A 23,705-nucleotide genomic window follows, 5' to 3' on the forward strand; every position below is an offset into this window, starting at 1 on the left:
TATAACATATCAGTTTCAGGTGTATAATGTAATGATTCAATATTTGTATATATTGCAAAGCAATCATCACAATAATTCTAGTTAACCTCCATCACCATCTCTTATTTTTTGACACAAAATCTACCCCCAAAATACTAATCTCAAACCTTAGATTGCCCCAGCTGCCGTGGAGCATTTAATATATTTACATTTAATCATCAGTGTATTTGCTATTTCCGCCATCTTATCTTGTGCTTCTTATTTGTCTCACTCTTTCAGTTTCTTCTTATCTTTCTAGCTGGATATTTTTTCTCCTTCCATTTTTCTCCTTTCTATTAGCTCTCAAGTTATACATTCTATTTCTAGACTTTGAGGGGTTACCTAGAAATTTTAACAAGCATACTTTACTAATAAAAATCTGGGTTATTTATTGTCTTTTTTTCTTTTTCAACAATATAGAAACCTAGGAAACTTTCACTGTGATCATCCATCTTCTGACTTGTACCTTGTTGCAATTTTAGTTGTATTTTGCTTTCTCTAACTCCCAAGACATTGTTATTATCGATTTTTCATAGTTGCTATTTATTCAGATTTTACGGTCAATTTTTATTCATTTTTCAGATCCGCTTGGTCAATTTTATAGTTTTGGCTCTATTATCTTCAACCTCTTTTTACTATTTATTTAGACAGATTCCGTGTTGAATAATTCAGGGGTCTTTGTGAGTCTCATTCTTAGTAAGTTGCTTTTGCTGGCTCTTGCTCATGGTGCTGTGTTTATCTTTGATTTATGATTTGTGAGTTTTTGCTCACATTTCTTGAAAATTACTTGTGTGATTCTTTATGCCTTGGTGGAAAGTGAGTTCCTCAGAGGAGGCATGCGTCTGCTTCTGTGGGTGTCTGGGAGCACTGCCAACCCGAGATCACTTTAAATCAAAATTCTTGGCTTGAGTCTTTCGTGAACACACAAAGAATACATTTTGTCTGCAAGTCTATATGAGATCAAGATTATGATTTGAAAAATCAGGGGAGATTCTACCACACATCTGTTCCGTTCAAGGTTCCAGTCAGCCTCTTTTATTTCATATTTCTGGAGGGCCAGGGCCAGGGGACAGATTAATTTCTAATTCATCCTCACAAGTGAAACTGTCACCATTCATGTGCCATCTATTAGAAATAAAAATTTGTGTCACAATTTTACTAAAAGTTTTGCTTTGGTTTTAGAAAAGGCGACATATTATCTGTGGTGTGGTGGCCCTTGGCAAGTGGCAAATAAGACAGTTCCCCATCTCTACTCACCATTCTCAGTGCCCATCTCAAGTAGAACGCGAGTCCCTCTCTCCAGGTGGAATTTGCCTGGGTGGGCATCTTGAGTACACTCTATTAATGAGTACAGGTTCTTTGGTTATTCACTCATACCCCAGCTTACCTGGGACCTCGTCTGTTCTCTTTCTGCATTATGAACCTGGCTCCTCTCTTTCTTTCCCTCTATCAGGTTGTTACTCAATTGAAAACCCTCTTTCTGCCCAGCCTTTCCAGCTCTCTCTGGGAGCCTGGGCCACAAAACAGCTGTGGGGCCATCCCCGCCATGTCTCCCCAGTCATAGAAACCATCTTGAATAAGTAGCTTGTCTCATGGGCTGCTCCCTGTTCAAGACTTTGACCAGTTCATGGCCTCCTGTTCTCAGTCCATTCAAGAATTACTTCTGCTATCCAACCCAGATATCCTCTTCTTTTTCTTTCTCATTTCTTCCTCTTACACTTCTCTCCCCCACGCTCTTGTTCACAGGTTTTACTCCAGGGCCCTATTATTGTATATATAATGGCATGGTGACATCTCTCTTTATAACAACTCCGACCCCACTCTCATTTATCTTCCATGATAGGTCAGCTCTTGGGTCCACAGAACCAAATGTGAATGGCAAAATGCCTCAGCCCATTCCTGTCCAGCCCTTTAAATTCCCTGTGGTTATTTTACTTCTAGTTCCAAAGGCCGGGAAGCAAACTTGGGGGTGAGACCTGAAGAAAGCTGGAGCCATGCTGACCTTGTGTACTGCGGACAATCAGACTGCTCCTGGAAAGCCCACGGTCAATGCAGAGGAGGGAAATGGGAGTCCTCAAATCTGCCGTGTGTGTGGGGACAAGGCCACTGGTTATCACTTCAACGTCATGTCATGTGAAGGATGCAAGGGCTTTTTCAGGTAGAGTAACCTGCTAACCTTCACCCACCACCCACCTCTGACACACTGGGTCACATATAATGGATTCTGCCATTAGCCCACTGGACACCGTCTCAGGGCCTCAGCTTGACCTGTCTCCCAGGTTCATAGTGTGGGCCAGTGGCCCATTCAAAGGCCTCCTAATGAGTCTCAAGAAAGCCATTTATATCTCAGAGAAATCCTTCATCTTCTGTCTTCCTACCCAAGAAAGGCCTCCTTCCATTAAGATACCCCTTTGTTTCTCCATGTGTTCTTGAATAAAATAGAAAATAAGTTTGTAAAACAGGAAAGAATTTGAAAGTTCAAAATGCAAATGTTAAAAAAAAAAAAATGCAGATGTCCAAATCCATCCTAGGGAGTGGCTGTTAAATAAAGAATGGCATAAAATAAAGGACGACTATGACAAAACAATCTCACTTACAAACAGGCAAACAGGGAGGTTCGAAAAATAAAGGATTGAAAAGTCCCATCTCACAGCAAGACAGGCCCAGACAGAAAGGTTCATGTTTTCCAGCTGAAGAAAGAGAAGAGTAAAGCTCAATGCAGGGCTCAGACCAAAAGGAGAGAAGCTGACCAGAAAAGGAGGGGTGGGGAGGAAGGAGCGTGTGAGGCAGGGCTCTCCATTGTCCTCAGGGAGGGCCGAGTGTGCCGAGAGCAGTCCGCCTCAGGGGCCATGCTTGGGACCCTCATGCATTCTCCAGAGGGCCAGTCTGACTTGGACCTTAGTAAAGTTCTTCCTGGCGGCTGGACAAGCAAATGGAAATGAACCCTAGAGCCAGGGCCAACCCTACAGTCCCGAAGATTGAATGCCAGTCAGCATGTTGTGGGCGGGGGTGGGGCAGGGGCCAGAATTCACAGGAGGACTTCCAGGCCTGGGTCAGTCCAGGAAGGCACTGCAGCAGCTCAATGTCCTGCGTCCCAATTCCCTCATGCCCCCACCCCCACCCCCCAGCCCAGTGAAGAAACCCTACCTTTGGTCTGACGTGGTCAAGCTTGAGCCGTTCTCAGGTCTCACAGGATTAGGTGGGCCTAAGACAGGTCTGAAGAGGCCTGTGTTCCAGCAGAAAATGAGTGTCCATGTTGTGTGGATTATAGCAGAGGCCAGACACAGTGACTGTCAGGCTGCCTTCAGTCACAAGTGACAGAACACTCCACTCATGGGGGTTTACCAGCGAGGAAGAAATGTTAGCTCTCATAACTAGAAATCTGAAGGCTTTTCGGGATTGCTGAATTCAGCAACTCAGTTCTTTCGTTTTTCTCTTCTGCCATCCTACATGAGAGCTCTGACCTCAGCTTGCTCCCCAGGGCCACAGGCAGCAACAACAGTGTTCGGCCTGGGGGCAGAAAGCCCATCGCTTCCTCTCTTTAAGAGCAAGGAAGGCTTTCCCAGGAGACCCCCTCATCTCACATCAGCTAGAACTGGGCCCCAGCCTCCTCCTGAACTGGCAAAGAGCACCAGATATCTCTGAGCTGGGTGTATGCCAACATGGCCACATGGAAGAAGGTGAACACCTAAGCCAAATCTGATCCTGCCAGCAGCATCTATGTTGACTGCCTTAGGGAGTGGGGTCCTCTGCCCTCTCCTTCCGTTTGGTGCTGTCCTGGGGCTCCCAGAGGGAAGCAGCACACTGTAATGGTAAAAGCTTGCATTCTGGCATCAGACAGACATTGATTCAAATTTCAGCTTGTCATTTACCTGGAAGACAGGTATTGCTCTATCTTTGACTCAGTTCCCTCATCTGTTGCCAGACAGACAGACGTGATATATTTTGTAGAGTTGTGAGAACTAAATTCGCAAAGCTCTGCAGAACATCTGATCCATAGCATGCCATTAGTAAATGTGGGCGCCTTCCCCCTCTGCCCTTCTGGGTGGATGCACGGTAGGATCAGGGATCTCTTACCTGGACCAGGAGGAGAGGCAGAAGGGAGAGAGTGGCTCCTGTGAAGAACCTGCTCCCTGGGCTGGTCACTGGTTCAAGGCCTAGGCCTCCAAGCTCAAGCTTGCTGGTCACCTAGAGAAAGGCTCAGCCTCCCAGTTCAGCCTGCAGGACCCAGTCTGCAGCCACGCCTGTCTGACCCCACGTTCCTGAACCAGCTTCCCTTCATTTTCCATACTGTTGGACCAGAACCAGAGGCCAGAGCTAAGGAAGAATTTTTCCGTTCTATTCAGCTATGAGAAAGGGGGAAATAAAGTTAGGGCCTCACTGGCTGGGTCTTTCTCGAGAAGTTCAGGATGCCTGGGCTGTAGGAGGGAGTGGTTGTGCTGGGGTATCTAAAAGGCATTGAGCCTATCGTCTCCCTACTTGCACAGCCATGCAAGGGCATGTGACTGCAGTGCCCACACACTCCACTATTACAGGGCTCTGAACCTCTTTGCCACACCAGGCCAATCAGGAGAAGCCACTTTTCCCACAGGGAAGCCACTGGCCAGTGAGATAGAAAGCCTCCCCTTAGTTACCTGTTCCTCCAGCTGCCCCTGGCTCCCCAGTCTAGAGCGAGGCTGGGGAAGGGAGGGGGCTTCTTATGTTTCCTACACTCCCGGGGTAGGGTTCCCTCGGCTGCCTCTTCTGAGAAGGAGGAGTCTAGGAAGAGGCCACCTCCATGGAACCATAGCCCTGGTCCTCTCCAGCATTGTCCAGGAACAAGGACAGAGAGGTAGGGGGATGGGGACAGGGACGTGGGGAAGCAGCTGGGCCTGGGTCCTTGAGCTGCAGCCTTGCTAGAGGGGCCTACTGAAAGCATAAACACAGTGTGAATGTTGCAGGAAAGCTTTCCTCCCTCCCCTCTGTTCCAGCCACTCCGAGGCCACAAGGGAAGCCCACACCATTTGGTAGCTTGAAGAGTTAGTTCCACCACCACCCCCCAACCCTGTGTACCTTTCCTATGAACCTGACCCAACGCAGAGGCAAAGGCAGGGCCCACGAGGGCCCACGAAGGGTGTGGCTATTGTTCCCAGGTTGGGAGGGAGAGGCGTGGCCTGCAGACCCCTGGCCTGTTCCCCATGGCCTACCTTTTGCTCTTTGCTCTCCCACAGGAGGGCCATGAAGCGCAACATCCGGCTGAGGTGCCCCTTCCGGAAGAGCAACTGTGAGATCACCCAGAAGACCCGGCGGCAGTGCCAGGCCTGCCGCTTGCGCAAGTGCCTGGAGAGTGGCATGAAGAAGGAGAGTGAGCAGCGGGGTGTGCTCGGGCGGGTGTGGGGCCAGGTGCACTGTGAGCCTGGAGCTCAGTAGGAATGGGCCGTGGGGATGTGCCTTTGCACGTGTGCAGATGTACACCGTGAGTGTGTGTGCACGCGTGCACAGGTCTGTGTGGCAGCTTGTCGCCACTGTGCAACAGGCAGGCACATGGAGCAGAGCTTGCAGCCCATCGGCTGGCACCACCATGGCCTGTCCAGGGGGATCAGACAGGTAGAGGGAATCTTTTTTCTGCTCTGGGTGTGGTGGGTGTCTCTGGCCAGGGTTACGTCCCTTTCCCCGCAGTTGCTCTTGAGTGATTCTTTTTGTCCCTTTCATAATTGTCTTCATGTGCTTTAGCCATATTGGAGGAGGTGGATTTGGGAGAGGAAAGCCAGAGACACATGGTGCGATATGACCCCCAATCTTCCAGCGGCTAGTGCCCATTGGCTGTCCCAGGCCTGGTGTCCTGCAGAGGACCCGTTTGCAGACAGATGACACAGGATGCTCTCATTCTACCTGTCAAGCTTTGGTATAATTGTGCTCCCAGGTCATTCAGAGATTAAAGCTCATCAGGAAAAGACTGGAAGATTCCAGTGCATATTTTTCTCCATCGATCGGAGTGGGCAGCCTCTTTCAGGGGACAAGTTCTCTGGGCATGTGGGCAGAGCGCCTTCTCTGCAGACCAGCTGAGAGAGAGGCCTTCACCAGCTATCCTGGCCCTTCCCCGCCAAGGATCCCCACAGCTTCACTCTGCACACAAAAATAGGCTCCAGAAATCCATGGGAGGCCCTGAAGCTGTAGGCTACATAAGAAGTGGCTGGGCCGATTACTTCTAGCTAAGCAGTAGCCCCAGCTTTACAGGGACCTTGGAGGACTCTGAGGAGCCTTGTTATAATATAGGCAGAAACTATATTAGGCAGTTTCCATGCAATGCCTCATTGTAACAGCAGTAGGAGCTGAGCACTGTCACTCCGATTACAAAGAAGAAAACTGAATGCTCCTGGAGAGGTTAAGGAGTTTGTTCAAGGTCACCGCTAGGTAGTGGCAAAACTGTTGCTCAAACCTAGCACCTTTTGATTCTGAAGCTCGAGCTCTTCCCTCTGTTGCACAAAGTTGTCACGAATCCCACAGCCTCAGGCGGCGTGCCAGCTGCACGTCGCCCCTCTGTCTTTACCCAAGTGTTTCTCCAGAGGGGCCCACAGTCCTCGTGAGTCTGGAGAAGGGCGAGTTTCTTGTCACCAGCACTTCCCTTACAGGGGGTTTAAGAAGGGTGGCCCAGCTCCTCAAAGCTGAGCCTGCTCCTTGCTGTCTGTGCAGTGATCATGTCTGATGCAGCCGTGGAGCAGAGGCGGGCCTTGATCAGGAGTAAGAGGAGAGCGCGCATTAGGATGCAGCCGCCAGGAGCCAGGAGTCTGACTGAAGAGCAGCGGACGATGATCAGGGAGCTGATGGACGCTCAGATGAAAACCTTTGACACCACCTTCTCCCATTTCAAGGATTTCCGGGTATGAGGCTTTAGAGTTGGCTCAGCAAATATGCTAGCTCCCTAAAATCCCAATCTCATTCCCCGGGGTCCTCAAAGCGTGGTTCCTGGACCAGTAGCAGCAGCAGCGGCAGCACCTGGGAACTTGTTAGAAATGCAAATTCTTACATCACTCCAGACCTCCAAATCAGAAACTCTGAGGGTCGGCCCAGCATCTATGTTTTGGCAAGACCTCCCCATGCCAGGTGATTCTGACACATGCCCAGGTTTGAGAATTTTGCTCTCTCCTTCCACAATAGGTAGGAATTGGGTCAAAGCCATAAATGGAGTTCCAGAAGGGGAAATGCCCCAGGGCTGCTGGCGTTTAGGGCTCTATGAGGACAGTGTCAGGGCCTCTTGGGGGTATGACAGTTGCGAACAGATCCAAGAAACAACAATGATCTCAGCACTGTCAGCCGCACGTGGCCCCGTGCCCTCCGTCCCCTCCGTGCTCACAGTATCTCAGGTGACCTGCCCAGCTCGGAGGACTGGTAGTCAGTGGCCCCAGAAGTCTGTTCTTTCCATCTGTAGCTCCCAGACCCTTCTCTCTGATTATCCCAAGCACAAGGTCAGGGATGCTTGGGACACACCCATGGGTGGAGGCTCCTTCACCTTCCCCTGGGGCAGCGAGCAAACCCATGTCTGACCAGACAGGGATGTGAGGGACCATCAGTTTACAGATACAGAAAGTGCACTACCTGATAGAAGAGCGGAGAGAAGTGAGTGTGTGTGCGTGTGTGTGTGCGTGTGTGGGCGCGCGCGCGTGCACTTGTGTATCCTCTCAGGCTGTAGCTGCGGCTCTGTGCCCATCTGGGGCCTGTGTGGGAACCTGTTTGAGAGAATATGTGCTTTCTCTCCTCTCCTGTCTCCACCTCCCACTCTGTCCCAGCTGCCGGAGGTGCTTAGCAGTAGCCGTGAGATCCCACAGTCTATGCAGACTCCGTTGGGAGAAGAAGCTACCCAGTGGAGCCAGATTAGGAAAGACCTGTGCTCAGTGAAGGTCTCTCTGCAGCTGCGGGGGGAAGATGGCAGTGTCTGGAACTACAGACCCCCAGCTGACAACGGTGGGAAAGAAATCTTTTCCATGCTGCCGCACATGGCTGACATGTCAACCTACATGTTCAAAGGCATCATCAACTTTGCCAAAGTCATCTCCCACTTCAGGTAGGACACAGGGGCTGGGTGGATGGGTGTGGAAAGGAGCAGAAAATGACCAGCAGGTTCAAAGGGTCTGGAGTAGATCTCTCTGAAGTTGGTGGCTGTTGGTACCCTAAAACCCTCCTTTACTTCTGACCACATCCCCCTGCCCGCCAGGCACCTGGCGCTGTTGGGGAATGAAGCCATTGCTGCATTGCTCCTTAGCTTTGGGACTGTGGGCCTGCCATTGAACCTGACTGGGCTCAGCCTCCTCATCCGCTGGAAGGGAGCTATTAATGCCTGCATTGCAAGGCTGTCACATGAAATAAGAAAACATCTGAAAAGCATCCAGCTCACACACGATGGACATTCAGACAGTAATTCCGTTCCCCATTCCCCCCCGCCTCCGCCCCAAAAGGGCAGGAATCACAGATTGATAGTTCCAGAGTAAAGAAGGAATTGGAAGGAAAGGGAAGGAAGTCCAGAGGGAGGAGAGAGACAGGAACAGATGCTGAGTCTCCAGGAGTCAGCCACCAGAAGGCTGAGAAGGCCATGAGGAAGGGCGGTCCTGAAATCAAAGGGTTGGGACTGCCCAGAGCAAGGTGTGGAGACAACAGGTTAGTGAGAGAAACCCTGGAACTCAGGGTGTGATAGCAAACACAGACCCATAATATGTAGCCTCTCAGGGCTGGAGATGGCAGTGTGGCACTGGTCATGTCTGTCCTGGGTTTGGCCACCTGGCCTTGCCAGGCTTGGTCAGGTGGAGCTGAATCTCAATCTCTCTCTCTCAATCTCTCTCTCTCTCTCTCTCTCTCTCTCTCTCTCTCTCTCTCTCTCTCTCTCTCTCTCTCTCTCTCTCTCTCTCTCTCTCTCTCTCTCTCTCTCTCTCTCTCTCTCTCTCTCTCTCTCTCTCTCTCTCTCTCTCTCTCTCTCTCTCTCTCTCTCTCTCTCTCTCTCTCTCTCTCTCTCTCTCTCTCTCTCTCTCTCTCTCTCTCTCTCTCTCTCTCTCTCTCTCTCTCTCTCTCTCTCTCTCTCTCTCTCTCTCTCTCTCTCTCTCTCTCTCTCTCTCTCTCTCTCTCTCTCTCTCTCTCTCTCTCTCTCTCTCTCTCTCTCTCTCTCTCTCTCTCTCACTCTCTCTCTCTCAATCTCTCAATCTCAATCTCTCTCTCTCTCTCACTCACCCCCCCCCACACACACACATACGGAGCCCCTGATTTTATCAACAGGCAGAGGGCAGGTTATATTCCAGGGGCCCACAGGACTTATGTAATGGGGTGAGGGTGACCCTAGGCTGAAGTAGAATTCAGATTGTGGCAAATTAGGTCCAGGGAGCGGGGAGAGGGGCCTACTTACCCATGGGGACCTGGGTCATCCCTACTGACGTCTGATGACCCAAAATTTAACACCAGGGGGGGAGGTACTCGCTGTTTCTCGTGGCTGCAGTTTTGAGAATGACCACACAGGAAGCAGACATTACTATCACCTTCATTCTACAAATAGAAAACTGAGGTTCACCGAGGTTAAAGGACTTGCATAGGGTTGCAGTGAATCAGAGAGGCCGGATCTGAAAGCACAGATTAGAGTTCAGAGCCACTACCTCTCAGGTCCTGGGCTGGACACTGGGGAGACAAGAAGATAAGGTCAATTTCATGGCATTCGTATCTCAATATCATGGATCTAAAAAAGGGGAGTTTGAGGAAAACAAGGGACTGAATTTCCAAGGAGAGCAAAGCCAGGAGGAGAGACCTCTCAGGTTAGGAGGAGCGTCAACCTAATCATGATCTTAGAGGCAGCTACTGTGGCTAGGCCTGTGCTCAGTGCTGGTGTTACCGGAGACTGGAGTTCCTCTCTCGATGCATTGTCCAGGTTCTTGATGTCTCAAATAAAGAATTGAGCAAGACGCCAAAACACAGCAGAAAAGAAAAGCTTTCTTAGAAGCGAAGATACCCTTTCAGACGCGGAAGCGGGCCTGAGCAAGAGAAGCGTGGCTCGAAGGCCTGGGAACAGCCTTGGGGGTTTTTATCCCTATTTGCTGTGGGTGGTTATCTTTCTTAGAGAAGTGGGCTTCCTTGATTGACAACTAAGATTGACAGGACCCAGTGATTCATCATTTGCTTTCTGCGCATGTTTGTTTCCAGAATTCAGTTGGTTATAATGCTATTAATGAACTTCCGAGCATGTGCCTCATATTATAATGATGGTATAACCAGGCTCAGGTGAGTTGCAGGTCGTTGGGGCTTCACTGCACAGGTGTGAGTGACTGGCTGAAACTAGTACCCAATTCTCTCCTCACTTGTGTTACTTTTAGCCCCAAAATGCCTTCTGGCTTGCTTAATTATGGGCAGACTAGGGTGGACTCTTTCTAGGATAGGATGACCCCAGCATCTTTGCAGGTGGTCCTGAAACCCCCTATCTAACTCTCCTGCCTAACCCTTTTCTAAGAGCCATGACCCCCCTTTTCATTAGTATGGATGTCAAGGGACGGGAGGTCTCTTCTTCTGTATCTGCTTCCTGCTTCCGGCTGAGGAGCGTCCTCGTCCCTACCTATTGGGGTTTCATGGAGCTCTGTCCCTCACTTGCCTTAGGACAGGGTCCTGGTTATCCCCCCGAAGTGCCGCCTCTGTCTCTAGACAAGGAAAAACGAAGATACAAACTTCTTACTTGAATCATATATCTAGTGGGTAAAGGAAAACGGGTTTGGTTAATATATTTCGTAAAAGAAAGAAAAAACTTGGGTTAAAGGTCCCCTCCCTTCTGGGACTCTCAGGGCCCTGTTCTGGCCTAAAGCCATTCCTGCCTTATAATGGGCAAAGGAGAATCTTGAGTTTCAATCATCCTTAGAAATAGCCAGAGGACCTGAGTCAGCAGTTTCAAGATAATGATCTAAGTTTCAGGGAAAGGGTCTTTCTCCAAAGAAAGTGGGGAAGAAAAGACTTAACTAAGTTTACTAAAGAGATTAAGAATTTTGCAAGTGAGGGCCCGTATCACTGGGAGAAGTTTGCTGCCTGGAGAGAAGCCGCAAACATACGAAATCCAAAATGGACCACAGGAAACAAGTACCCGCTCTGCACGGAGCTCATGCTGAAGAGCAGCAGCAGCAGTAGGACTCTGCACTCTGGGAAGACCTGTAGGAGGCACAAAGACAGGCTGGCCTGAGGACTGACATGATTTACTCCAGCGACGCTAGAGGGGCGACCATTCCAAGTGAGGAAAAAGTGTGAGGCTAGGGACCAGGAGCTGCGGCATCGGCTGTGGGTCAGTGGCTGTGCCGCGAGTTAGAGGAGATGGGGCCAGGCTGTAAGGGACCTGGCTGACAAGCTCCATTGGCAGGGGAGTCCCCGAAGGTAGAAGGAGACTGGAGGAAGGTGGCAGGGAGAAGTAATGTGCTTGACTGGATTGGGAGGGGGCGAGATCGGAGGCAATCAAAAGCAACTGCAACAGTCCTCACAGTAGGAGCCCATCCTACCTCTTCCCTCCCCATGCTGCTTCTTCCCTCCCTCTCCCCTGATTTCTGGATTAGGAGAGGGGTGCTGGCCTGTGGTGGCTTCCTGGGAAGCTGACCTCTGCTCCCATGCTTGCTTCCAGAGACTTGCCCATCGAGGACCAGATCTCCCTGCTGAAGGGGGCCACGTTTGAGCTATGCCAGCTGAGGTTCAACATGGTGTTCAATGCAGAGACCGGGACCTGGGAGTGTGGTCGGCTGTCCTACTGCCTGGAAGACCCTGAAGGTGACCGAGAGCTGCCTGCCTGCCTGCCCTGGCAGAGGGAGAGAAACACAACTTGGGGGTGGGGAGTGGGGAAGGAGAGGAGCCACACCATGATGTGTAGGGCAGAAGACTGGACGATAGGAAGAAAGGCCTTGATGAGGGAAATCTGGCTTTTAGGTCCACTTCTTGACAAGTCTGCCCTTTGTCCTGCACCCATCCACAGGTGACTTCCAGCAGCTTCTCCTGGAGCCTGTGCTGAAATTCCACTACATGCTGAAGAAGCTGCAGCTGCACAAGGAGGAGTATGTACTGATGCAGGCCATCTCCCTTTTCTCCCCAGGTGAGGACCCCACGTATCCTGCTTGGCCTCGCCCCTTCCCAGGCTTGCTCACGCCCCTCAGATATAGCTGCAGGAGGCAGCAGGCCCTCCTCTGCCTTCCCCAGGGAAGGTCCCAGCTGATGGCTTTGACCCCCACTTACTGCACAGCCAGGATGGGGACTTGGGCTGATTTCTCCTTGGGTCTGTGGGGTGATGCACAGCCCTCCTAGTGCTCCCCTCATTTCCCTGCTTGGGGATCTCTGGCTTTGGAGGGTAGTTGCCTCGCAATTTGCCCTCTCTGGGCTGGATGGAGCTTGTCTTTGTCCCCATGGCCTTGCGGGCACCACCCTGCTTTCCCTTTCCCACCAGACCGCCCAGGTGTCGTACAGCGCAGTGTGGTGGACCAACTGCAGGAGCGATTCGCCATTGCCCTGAAAGCCTACATCGAGTATAATCGGCCCCAGCCCGCCCATCGGTGAGCAGCGAGCAGGGAGGGTGTGTGGGGGTGAGGACCTGGCCTTCCCGTCCTCCAGGGCCCCCACCTATTCTGGGGCTCTCTGGGAAAGCAGAATGGAGCCACTCCTGGGGCAGCCTCTGATTACCAGTGCTTGGGGGCACTGAGGCCTCCTGCCCAGTCGGCCTGAGCTTCAGCCAACACTGGATAAACCCATGCCCAGCTGCCAGGACATTGGCCCCTGGGCACAGCTCAGTCTGCAGGGCCTTCCATGCGCCTGTCATCAAGGGATGGGAACAGCCAGGTGGTCTAGTGAGGCTCCTACAGGGTCTTCTAGCAATAACCAGCGATAGCGATGATGATAACAAATCTATAATAGCAATCATTTATTGAGAAGTGGCAGCCTTGGTACCAAGAAGTTCACATGTATAATCACCTTTAATCCTGAAACAGTCCCACTGAGTGGGTGCCGCCACCATCCCGCAGGGGACTGGAGGCTCAGAGCAACCATCTCAGGTTCCACAGCCAGACAGGTAGGATCTGAAGGTGGACCCAGGCTGACCAAGTCCACCGCCCACACTCTCAAGCACTGCCTAACTGCCTCCCAGAACAAAGACAAGCAAATAGGGCAAGAAGCTCCTTCGTTTGTTCTGGTCACAACCAAAAGGTGGAAAGCTGCTTGGGGCTTTGCCAGACAGGGCTTTTCACCCCTGCACTGGGCCTCAGCAGTCCGCAGGCCTGGGCCACGAGGGGTGAAGGCCAGCACTGGGTGTGCTGGTGTGAACTCAAAGCCTCGAGTCCCTACTTGGCCTGCTTCAGTTTTGAGCCCGGAATCCTAGGATGCTGCCGCGGCCATGTCTTCATTTGCTCAGCCCTCCCCTGTATGGAGACAGGAGACATGGGGAAACTGAGGCACAAGGTGTGTCTCGGCCATTAGATCCTGGGCTAGGTCCAGGAAGGGAGTGCAGCTTACAGTACCTGCCTCCACAAACACTCTACTCAGTCCTGACCCCTAGCCGTTAGCCAAGACAGCAATTCCTACTCCCAAACTCCCAATTGACCTATGCACTTGGCAACAGCAATGCCTAGGTGTTCCCAGGAAGTCTCTGTGTACAGGACTCAAGCCCAGAGGATGAGCGGTGAATGGGGAGTGCAGGTCCACACCTCAAATCCCCCAGGCTTTCTGCCCTTCTCTTGCAACTAAAAGAGAAACTAGAGAACTCAACCGAGCCTTGTCTCTCGGCTGCCCGGAGATGTCCTGAGATTAAAACCACCAAACCTGTGCCACTTCAGGGCAGTCCCAGGGTTGCTGGGAGTGGGCAGTGTGGGCTGAGCCTCCATCCTGTCCTCTGGCTGGTCTGCAGGTTCCTGTTCCTGAAGGTTATGGCTACACTCACCGAGCTTCGCAGCATCAGTGCCCAGCACACACAGCGGCTGCTGCGCATCCAGGACGTCCACCCCTTTGCTACCCCACTCATGTGCGAGCTGTTCAGCATCTCAGACCGCTGAGCTGAGCGGCTGCCCTGGGTCGTGCTTGCGCGGGGCAGAGCTCTCAGGACCGCCACTCCCAGGACTAGACGGAGGGACACTGCGGAGGGCTGACGATGCTGCCTTGTGTCCCCCAGGAAGGGGACCTGGGTCTCCCAGCCCCCAGCCGCAGTCCGTGGAAAGCAAAGCCAGAGACCCTCACATGGAGAGTGCACTAGCCTATATAGGTCAGGCCCATCAAGAGGCAAGGCCACTGTTTCTTAGAAAAGGCCCTACGGTCTGGGATTCAGTGTCGTGGTGGGAGAGGGGAAAGGGTGACTGAACCATCTGACAGTCGATGCCCACACTCAAGTTCATTAGCTTCTTGGGTCTTTTTGCTGTTGCTTGGAGTACTCCTTTCTCCTACTTCCCACTCGCTCTTAACCTGCAGCCTCCTGTCCTGAACTGCTTGGTGCGTTGCAGGCCTGTGTTAATCAGCAGGTGAATTGGTGTCTGTGGGAGTATTCTAGAGAGAAGCCAGAAAGCCTATAGCAAATGTCAGAAGCTTGTTCTGACCACTCTGTGTGTCCATTCTTCCTTCCTTCTGGGCACCTCATTCTGTGTCTCTGCATTCATTTAACACATTGTTAAGTATCAACAATATGCTGCCTGTTCTGTGGTCTATACACACTGACTCAGTCATAGATCCCGACCTTGAAGAATTTATAGTTCAAGTAAAGAAAACAAAGCAGAAACAAAAATAACTTCGATCAAAAGGAGAAGTGACAAGTGACATTAAGAAATTTCTTTGTGTGAATGCTAAGCTATGCTGGGGTTCTGCATGCACCCAGGGCCCCCAGCGAGAGGAAGACACTAACTGGCTGTGTGCACATGTGAGTGACTTGGGATAGGTCTGCTCCGTTTCTGAACTGGGGTTGGGTTTGCTCCTGAGGCTGGAACACTGGGGTGTTGTGACAAGGCTATGTTGACAAGCAGTTAATAAATGTGCTAGATATGCATGTACCATATGTTCCCGTTTACGTATCTATTTTCGAAGCTAAAGAGTATGAAAGTGTCTGTTTTGTTTATAGCCATTTTGAGAGAAAACATTTTTTTTTTTTTGCCAATTACATTTTAACTGATTTTACATAAGGCATTTCACACCTAAGAACTAGGCTTAGCAAATATGTTCCTGGGTTTAATGTCAAATCAAGGCAACAGGATGTTGTTAACTTTTGGCTAGAGATATAAACCCTGTTTTGCTTTTTTTTCCAGGGAGAAAAAGACATGTGGGAGTGGGAAAATAGAAATGTCACATATATAAATTTCTATTACTTTTTTCTTTTTTCTTTTTTTTTACTAATTTTACTATTGCCCTTTATACATCTGAAGATTGGTTGCTGCAAGAACGTAAAAATGCATTTACTGGTTACTAGAGGATGTGGGGAGGGGAGAGATAGACGGGGTAAAAGGGGTCAAATATGTGATGACAGAAAGAAATCTGTGGGCATTTATGAATATACAATGCAAAATATGTATGACTTAACTGTTGAATTGTATACCTGAAACTTACTGGATTTCATTAACCAGTGTCACTATGATAAAAATAATAAATAAAAATTTTTAAAAGTTTTAAATTTTTATAAAAAATGCATTAACTTGGTTTTCTCATGATTGTTCCATATAAAATTTTAATATACTGTAATTAAAAATGTAGTAATTGATTTAAAGTCTAATATTTTGACACAAATGAAGCTACAAGTTAACTGAATTTTTAGGAAGAGATCTTGTTCCTAAAAATTTTACCACTTTACAAGAAGCAGGCCAAACTTTGAGAACATAAGAAATCATCAACGCTGTACAGCAAAGCAAGCAAACCTATTCCTTGCATGCCGTCCTGCTTTACCAGCCTCTTCTGCATCAAGGAGATATAGAACACACTCATTTTTAGAAAAGAAACTGAGGAGAAATAAAAGCTCCTCTCCGCAAATTGAATGAATGAATGTAGCTTTTGCCTCTAGGAAATTGTCTCATTTGGACATATAAATTTCATTCAGTCTTTGTTCATAAATCATATGCATTTCCTTTTGTGCACTGGAATAATTTTGAGTGTGCTATTCATTCAAGAGCCTGAAATGGTTCTTAAGTGTAGGCTACAGAAAGGTGAAGGCAAGGTGAGGTTAAGATGGGATGTAAACTCTCATCTCCTGGTATTAATTCTAAAAGTATCTGGGCAGTTCCCCAAACACTAAATTGATATGTACATGTGACTTTTATGTCATAATAACAAAGTGTAGTCCAAGTGTAGTTAAGATTCAAGGTTAGATGTACCAAAGTGGTCATACAGTATACTTCTTTTTGTGGATTTCGAGTGTATAGGAGCCAGGTTCAAATTTTCTACTCTTTAATATTTGAATTTCCCTATTGCTCTCTTCCCTGAGCTTTCGAGCATTAGTTTCTGAACTGAACTAAGCATCAGTTTCTAGGCATCCCTGTAGCTATCATTCTTTTTCCGGGTTTGGCCTCAGTCAGGTTAGAATGGAGTCAGTCTCCAAAGCTCTGGAGAGAAGACCTGAGTAAGTTACTGTTTACCTTCTGGCTCCACCATTATTTGGAGCTACTGGGCAGCCGATCCCTACCTGACTCAGACTTGAATGATCTGACTAAAACCTTGATATCAACAAGTCTTGTGGGAAGGCCCAGGGTGGCTTCTCCTTCCTGGAGAAAAGAGAATGTAAAAGGAAACATGCATTTGATGGACCATTACTTCCCATCTTCTGACAACTTGTGGGCCTCATCATGCCATCCCTGCACAACAGCTTGTTTTTCTCTGGACACATTCCCTTGATATACCCGTAGCTCTCCTAAATCTGAAGGTTCTAGTAAGGGAAATATTCTCACACCTGAAAAATGGGTGACCACCCCATCACTTTTGTTCACCTCCTTTCACAAACTTCTGTGAACAGGATCTGCAACCTGATCTCTTCCTTTCCTAACCACCCGTTTAGAACACCTAAAACGGCATTCACTATCACTGCTCTCCTGAAATGTGATCCCAAAGGACTGGCTGGTCAGTGCTTTTTGGAAGAACTTAGAAATTAAAAATGTAGTCTTCCAGAATTTTAAGTTAAAAGGATGTCTTGCTCAATTCCTATTTAAACAGGGCAGGAAATGTTATTAGTGAATCCCAAATACACTTCAATGTCATCAGGAGGCCCCCATCATGAGTGACTTATATGTTTGCCTTTATCCCCTCCCCCCTCAGTCACTGCAACTGGTAAACAAGTACTAGCTAACCCCTCCCAAAACAAATAAAGAGGACCAAACTTTATCCAATATAAATTTTTTTATTGAAGCAGCAGTCACATGACTTTATATCTAGCCTTTAGATTAGGCCTGACAGAGCCAGCCCTAAGAAAAATGTTTCTCTTTGCACTAAGAGACATTACATGTTTACATACATCATCCAGTATTGGAAATGAGCAGACTCAAATACAACATGTGTTGGTTACCTGGGAGGTACAGCCCCACCGTTTGTGGTGTTCATATATTTTACAGATATTCCCAAAGACCATTACTAATGGGATGAGAAATTAAAAGAAATTACAGCTACACCAAACCATAAACACAGTAATCAAAGACAGCAGCTCATACTTAAAATTTTTTAATTTTTAAAATTTGTCCCTTTCAGGGACTTCTTTTCAAAGCAGTGTCTGCAAACTTCCTCTACACCAAATCCAAAGGTTTCCAAGATTGAAGCTGCACCTCTCAGGGCTACACAATGGAATAAGATCATTTGAAAGAACGAGAAAATGTTCGTATCTTGATTTTTATAACAAAGATCCATGTTTCTAATTGGAGGAACAGTGATGGTGATGTGACTACATATTGAAGTGGCAAAGTAGGTAGGGTGAAGAAAAGATGGGAACTGAAATAAAGACCACACACTTGTGAATTTTAATTTCATTTCCAGGCTAACCTACTTTTTATTTAATGCAAATTACAGTACCAGTTAACTATTTCCAAACCAAGTCACATAGAACGAAATGTATTTACAAGGGAATGGGGAAAGGGAAAAAAAACATTGAGCATACTTTTCACAAAAAAGTTTATATTTAAAATGAAAAAAAAAAAAATCAGTCACAGAGGCATTCAAGTAGTAATAATGTTATACAGATTTTGCTTTTCCTTTATATCAAGACAGATTTGCACAAGTGTTTGCAATAAGATTTATTTTTAAGATGGAAGTGGTCACGCTAATTGGTATGTGTACAGGCCCAAGTGATCCATCGGCAACACATTTATAAATGCAAATTTTACAGGCAAGCACATTTTCATACATCTATCTGTATCTGCCTGTAGACAGATATAGTAAGGGAAAAAAAATAAAAACAAAAATTAACACAAGGGAAGTCTACTTTGTGAAGCTAACCCCTTATGTACTGGTTGTCATTTTGCTTTTATTGCAGAGGTGCAAAACGGAGCAACAAACTTGAATAAAAACATCATAACCCTTGTGAAAAGAATCCAAACCCCAAGGATTACTTTCAAAGCCTCTCGAACGTAGGTAGACCTTAGTCCGGGACTCGACTCTGCTTCTAGTTCTCTTTTTCAGTGGCTCAGGTTTTCTACCAGAAAAGACGGATTTTATTGTAAAGCATGCTTAGTTTATTTTTCTATATAGGGGAGAAACTGTTTGGCTCTGTGATTAGATGATCGCTAACATGAACAACAGGAATCAGATACAATTTTGGTTTAAAACAAAGAAAAACCCCCAAACTCCTGGGGATCTGGCACTGGCCAAACCTCCTTTGGAAGAGTCCAAAGTTAAATCCCTTAAAAAAGGAAAAGAAGAAACGAAATGCCAGTGTCTTTATATCCACAGGGATAGAGAATACAATAGTCCTCTCAGAAACCTTTGCATTGGTGCAGACAAGATGACTGGTTAGGCAGGCTTTGTTAAAACACAAACCAAAAATATGTATCTAAAAATTAAGAGGATTTAAAAAAATGACACGTCACTGGAAAGAAGGTGCAGTCTTCTGCCTTGCTGGAATGAACACACGATGTTTCAAAAATAGCAACCTTTGGTTTGGTAAAGTTTGTTTTTCCTTCTACTCAAAGACATCCTGTATGGAATACTTGGAGGCAAAACAAATAATTTTGATTTTTTTTTTCTTTCAAAAAAGGCTTTCTTGATGGGCACGAAGAATTAAACTGATTTTTGAAAAAAGACATTTAAATGACATCTCATTGAACAGGGGTAGAAGTGGCAGGAGGGCGGGAATGGGCTAAGAGCTCCCTTGCTAAAACAGTCCTCTCGGCACGGAAGCACTCCGAGCAGTAACTGCGAGTAGTCGTGCTACAGCGTTTGAGGTTACCGATGATCAAAACCTGATACTATTAAGAAATTTTAATTTATAAAAACCAATTCTCTTTCTCATTCATTTGTGAGGGAAGGAGTTAAGGAGAATGAGTGTGGACTCTGCTGTTTTTAAGACTCATGATTAGGGTGTGGGGAAGAGACGAGCAAAATCTAATCTATTGATATCCTCCAGCTCTAGGGCTCCCTGGCACTATACTAAGTCCCCAGATGGCCTAAGTATGAAATGAAACCGGTCACTGCTACTGAGGAGGAAACAGACGTTCAGAACCAAAACAAAGGCAGGGCTTGAATGAAATGAGATTATGAACATGGTTTCCTCTTTCCACTCCTGAGCACGTGTCACTGAAATTCACTGTGAAGGGGCACAGACACTGTGTTATGACTGAGCTATTACTTCAAAGGGAAGGGGTGGGACAGGGAGACATGGACAGAGAAACCAATTCAAATTTTAAAAATGAAAAGCAAAAAAAAAACCAAAAAAAAAAAAAAACCCAAAAAACAAACAAACAAAAAAACCAAAAAATAACCAAACGCATGGAAGCGAAGGCACTCCAAACTATATAGATACACTATACATTGCTAGAGTTATTGTTACAATAATACAGGCCGGTACCTACTGTACAGAGTTAAAACTATATGGCTTTAAAAAGCTCGTCTACATTTTGTCTGATTATTAAACAGAATCGCTGCCCTGAACAGTAACTTTTTGCTCATTAATAACAGTTCCTGGGTCCACATATTTACATACAAAACAATAAAACTTAAAAACATTGAAAGAAAAGATAATGTACAAGCTTGAATTTGGTGAGGAGCTTTTTATTATTATTATTATTATTATTATTTACAAAAGATATTCAGAGACCTGGATCTCACTTGTATAAAAGAGTTCTGTGATCCCACCATGATCCTTGAGAAAGAAAATTCACGCACCTCAGCCCTCACACACGCACAATAAAATGAGAGACTAGCATCTGACTTCTCTCTCTTCTCTTACCCCATTTATTGGGGGGAAAGTGTTTTTTGAAACAACGACAGATTTTCATGGACTCTAGCAAGTCCAGAGTAGTGTCTGTGTTCAGACGTTTGGCTGGGCAGTTTGGTCTGAAAGCAGGTCTTTTTCTGTCATAGACCTGTTGTTCAGCTTCTCTATAAAACCTTCCTGAAAATGGTCTATCAAAGCCACTCCTTTTAGGAATTATGCTGCCAAATACTTTGACTCAGACTTCTTTCGATCTTAATTAGCTCTCAGAAGCTCATTATGAAAAATAAAATTCAGTTTGTTTGATTTGGTTTATCTTTCCTTTCTCATGAACTCTGATATAACCAGAGGTTTGAGAAACCCCCTTTTGTGGCCTAAGAGCTCAGCAAAACAGTGAGTGAAAACTACAATGGCTCACAGTTGCCTTTCTGGGTATTGGTTCACTTCAGCAGGCAGTAGGACTCTCGTGGAGAGTCACACACACTTGGTTAAGAAGCAGTACAGGGTGCTGGGACCTGCATGAGGGCTGCCAAGCGATTCCACTTCCAAATCACCTGAAGGGTGAGACCCCTAACATGACGTAAAGTGGCAATGAGCAGGGTGAAGGGAGGTTACACACAATTAGGGCTCAGCTCTGCAGCCCTGCAGTTTTCAGCTAACCTTGGAAGATGTGTGGAGAAGGAGCGGGTAGGAGGGAAAGGCTGCCATCACTCAAGTGATCTTTAAATGTTAAGTACAACTGATTGTGCCTTAAAGATTCATAGGTCAAGTGACGGCCCATAAGCACCAAGGTGACTAAGGTTTGTTTTAGAGTATATAAGGCCCACGAAGATGTCAACCTTAAAAGTATAAAAACAAACTAGTTGTGAAAATCTATTTCCTCACTGCAAACATAATCCTTCAACTCTCCTTGCTTTCCAAGGAATATTGCTTTTTCTTCAAAAAACAGAGACTGATTCTTACACCATTCACTGATACACAAAGAAAACAGAAATAAAAACTCTTAATGGGTGTGGGGGAAAACATCCTTTTCCTCACGCTTCAACCACTCAATTTTGATACTGTGAACAAAAACAAAAGGCAGAATTGGATCTATGTATATATAACATATATACACACATTTATATAATCAACTTTCCTATAGTCAGCAGGTACAAGTGACTGTTTATATCATTTTGATGTGCAGTTTTTAATAGTCCTACCATCTAAAATCATAATGGCCTATCTGACATGCATCAATAAATAAAATTTAAAAAGCATGAGGTTAAAAGAAAGCTGAAATTAAATACAGATTCTAGATTTGGATTTAAAATTAGAACTATGTGCAGAATGTGGCAATTTCTGTAAGCTCAATCTGCAATTAAAAAATATGAAAAATAAACCAGTAGACTGTTACAGTTCACATTATTTAACTATAAAGTCCTCTCTCAAGTGTATCTGTCCAAGGGAAGCAACTTTTGAAAAAAATCTGGACTAATTTATTCACAGTGGTGAGATCTACCCCTGGCCTGTCTGTCCCCTTCCTCCAGGTTCACCGGCTTCTGACCTCTGCAGCCAGAGTGGCCCTTTTCACAGTCTTCTCCTAGGTCACCAGTTTAAAACTGTACTACAATTTGTGGAGAACCCTTTGTCAGGCAAAGACCCACCTGCAGAGCACGCATGTTCCTACTTTGACAGCCTCCTACAAGACTTTCTCCACCACTAGCACTGATTAACAGCAAAACAAAATCTTAACGAACCAATTAAGAATCTTCCCCTTACAGTTTCAAACTTTATTGACATCCCAGGGTTACAAATGATACATTTCCTTTTTTGTCTGCCACACCTGCCACCAACATGCCAAAGGCAAGTCTTCGAATACCCGAGGATATGGATTAATTTTACAAGTGACATTTACGTCCCCATTGAGTTACACCTGCGAAGCTCCCAACCAATTTCAAGCTGTGTACTATACCAAAGTCTTACACTTGACTTTAAAAGAAACAAAGTTCAAAAAAACTTCAGCACAGAACAAAGTTTTTGTCTTTTTTTGGAAGGGGCATGAGGCAGGAGTCCTGTTTTTAAAGTATACAACAGCAGACTTTTGATAAAAAGATTGTCGTGGGAGAGAGATTGTGTGTTCTAGTGCTCCGATTTCCCCCTCCCCACATCCCCTCCCACCCCCTGGATCTCCCTCAAAGTGAGAATACAATGAAATTGGTTTGTATTTATAGATATTTTACAAGGTTAAATAAGAACAACAACAATAATAAAAAAATTGAACACTAAAATGAACAGGTTTTTTCTCTTTTTAATTTTCTTTCCAAACGTGACCAGTGTTGCTGAGTGACACTCAAGTAACTGGTGGTTCTTCCTGTGCAGCTGGCTGCTCGGGACTGTTCAGGTGGAGTTGGAAGCTGATGCAGAAGCGGCATTATTGGTCTGTCCACGGTCTCCAGCATTAGCATCTGCAAATTAGAAGTCCCAAGAGAGGGCATAAGCAATGCTATAACACCCCAGAGAGAAAAGCATACTGCCTCGACTGTAGACTGTGAGCTGTGTGGTCCTCCAGGCTGTATCTGGAATGTTGTTTTAAATATGGCCAACACTATGAAATCTGACTTTTTTTCCTGCTTAGAGCTAAATCTATGCCTTGGCCTAGTCTTGGTGCAGGATGATAGCGTCTTTAAATAAGTTACAGACTCAGGTAGCCAGAGACCATTTCTGTCAAAGCTCTTGTTGCCATTGGGATTAGGAGTGTATGAATACTCAGTTGGAGTCTAGCTCACTTGAAAATGCAGAGCTGGAAAAATCTGCTAAAAATTCTGAACCACGTTACAATATGCTATCTGCCTAAGTGAGTGAAATCGGTGGAGTCAATGAAAGTTAATATGGGTCAGTGCTGACAGGCAGTACTATGTGTAAATCAAACTCAGCTACATGCTTGCTAAGTACAGTCCCTCTTCATTATTCATAGAAATGGAAGATAGACAATTAGCAAAAAAGACATAGGCACTGTAGTACCAAGTCACTTATTTAACCTAATAAAGCATCTTGCAGTCAAATATTTTGGCACTGAGCTTACTCTGCCTAATCCTTTGGAAATACGTATAACTTTAACTCTCGCCTCTTTAAAAGGGCCATTATTATTTCACAGTATCCATTAACATTTAAATGGGCATTTACTTGTGTCTGGACTGGCTCTCCATCTCAGGTAGGCAACGGGCTGCTATTCCAGTGGCTAGCCTACTGCTTCCCTGTCATCTCACACATGACTGGAAATAGACTGCTGGGCAAATTTTCTCCCAAACACTTCACGCTAAGCCCCGAGCAAGAAAAAAAGTGGCTGGACTGGGATGAGCAACTTGCAAGAACCATCTCC

General features: G+C 46.5%; 2 protein-coding genes across 5 annotated transcripts in view; one reads left to right on the forward strand and one right to left on the reverse strand.

Annotated features, from left to right (window-relative positions):
* Positions 1–1,959: 1,959 nt before the first annotated feature.
* Positions 1,960–14,021, forward strand: NR1I2 (nuclear receptor subfamily 1 group I member 2). The gene is made up of 8 exons (XM_006905588.2): positions 1,960–2,176; positions 5,229–5,362; positions 6,691–6,878; positions 7,785–8,059; positions 11,618–11,760; positions 11,963–12,079; positions 12,428–12,533; positions 13,877–14,021. Exons 1-8 carry the CDS (start codon positions 2,013–2,015, stop codon positions 14,019–14,021), a joined length of 1,272 nt encoding a protein of 423 aa, XP_006905650.2. The 5' UTR covers positions 1,960–2,012.
* An 8,065-nt stretch (positions 14,022–22,086) lies between these two features.
* Positions 22,087–23,705, reverse strand: part of GSK3B (glycogen synthase kinase 3 beta) — a 172,657-nt gene continuing 171,038 nt past the window's right edge. For all 4 annotated transcript variants that reach the window (XM_006905540.3, XM_015595989.2, XM_015595982.2 and 1 more), the window contains one exon: positions 22,087–22,791. In XM_006905540.3, the coding sequence (XP_006905602.1) occupies positions 22,724–22,791 (68 nt within the window). In that variant the 3' untranslated portion in view covers positions 22,087–22,723. The remainder of the gene's footprint in view (positions 22,792–23,705) is intronic.

This window comes from Pteropus alecto, unplaced genomic scaffold, assembly GCF_000325575.1.
Source record: "Pteropus alecto unplaced genomic scaffold, ASM32557v1 scaffold251, whole genome shotgun sequence".
Classification (NCBI taxonomy): domain Eukaryota; kingdom Metazoa; phylum Chordata; class Mammalia; order Chiroptera; family Pteropodidae; genus Pteropus; species Pteropus alecto.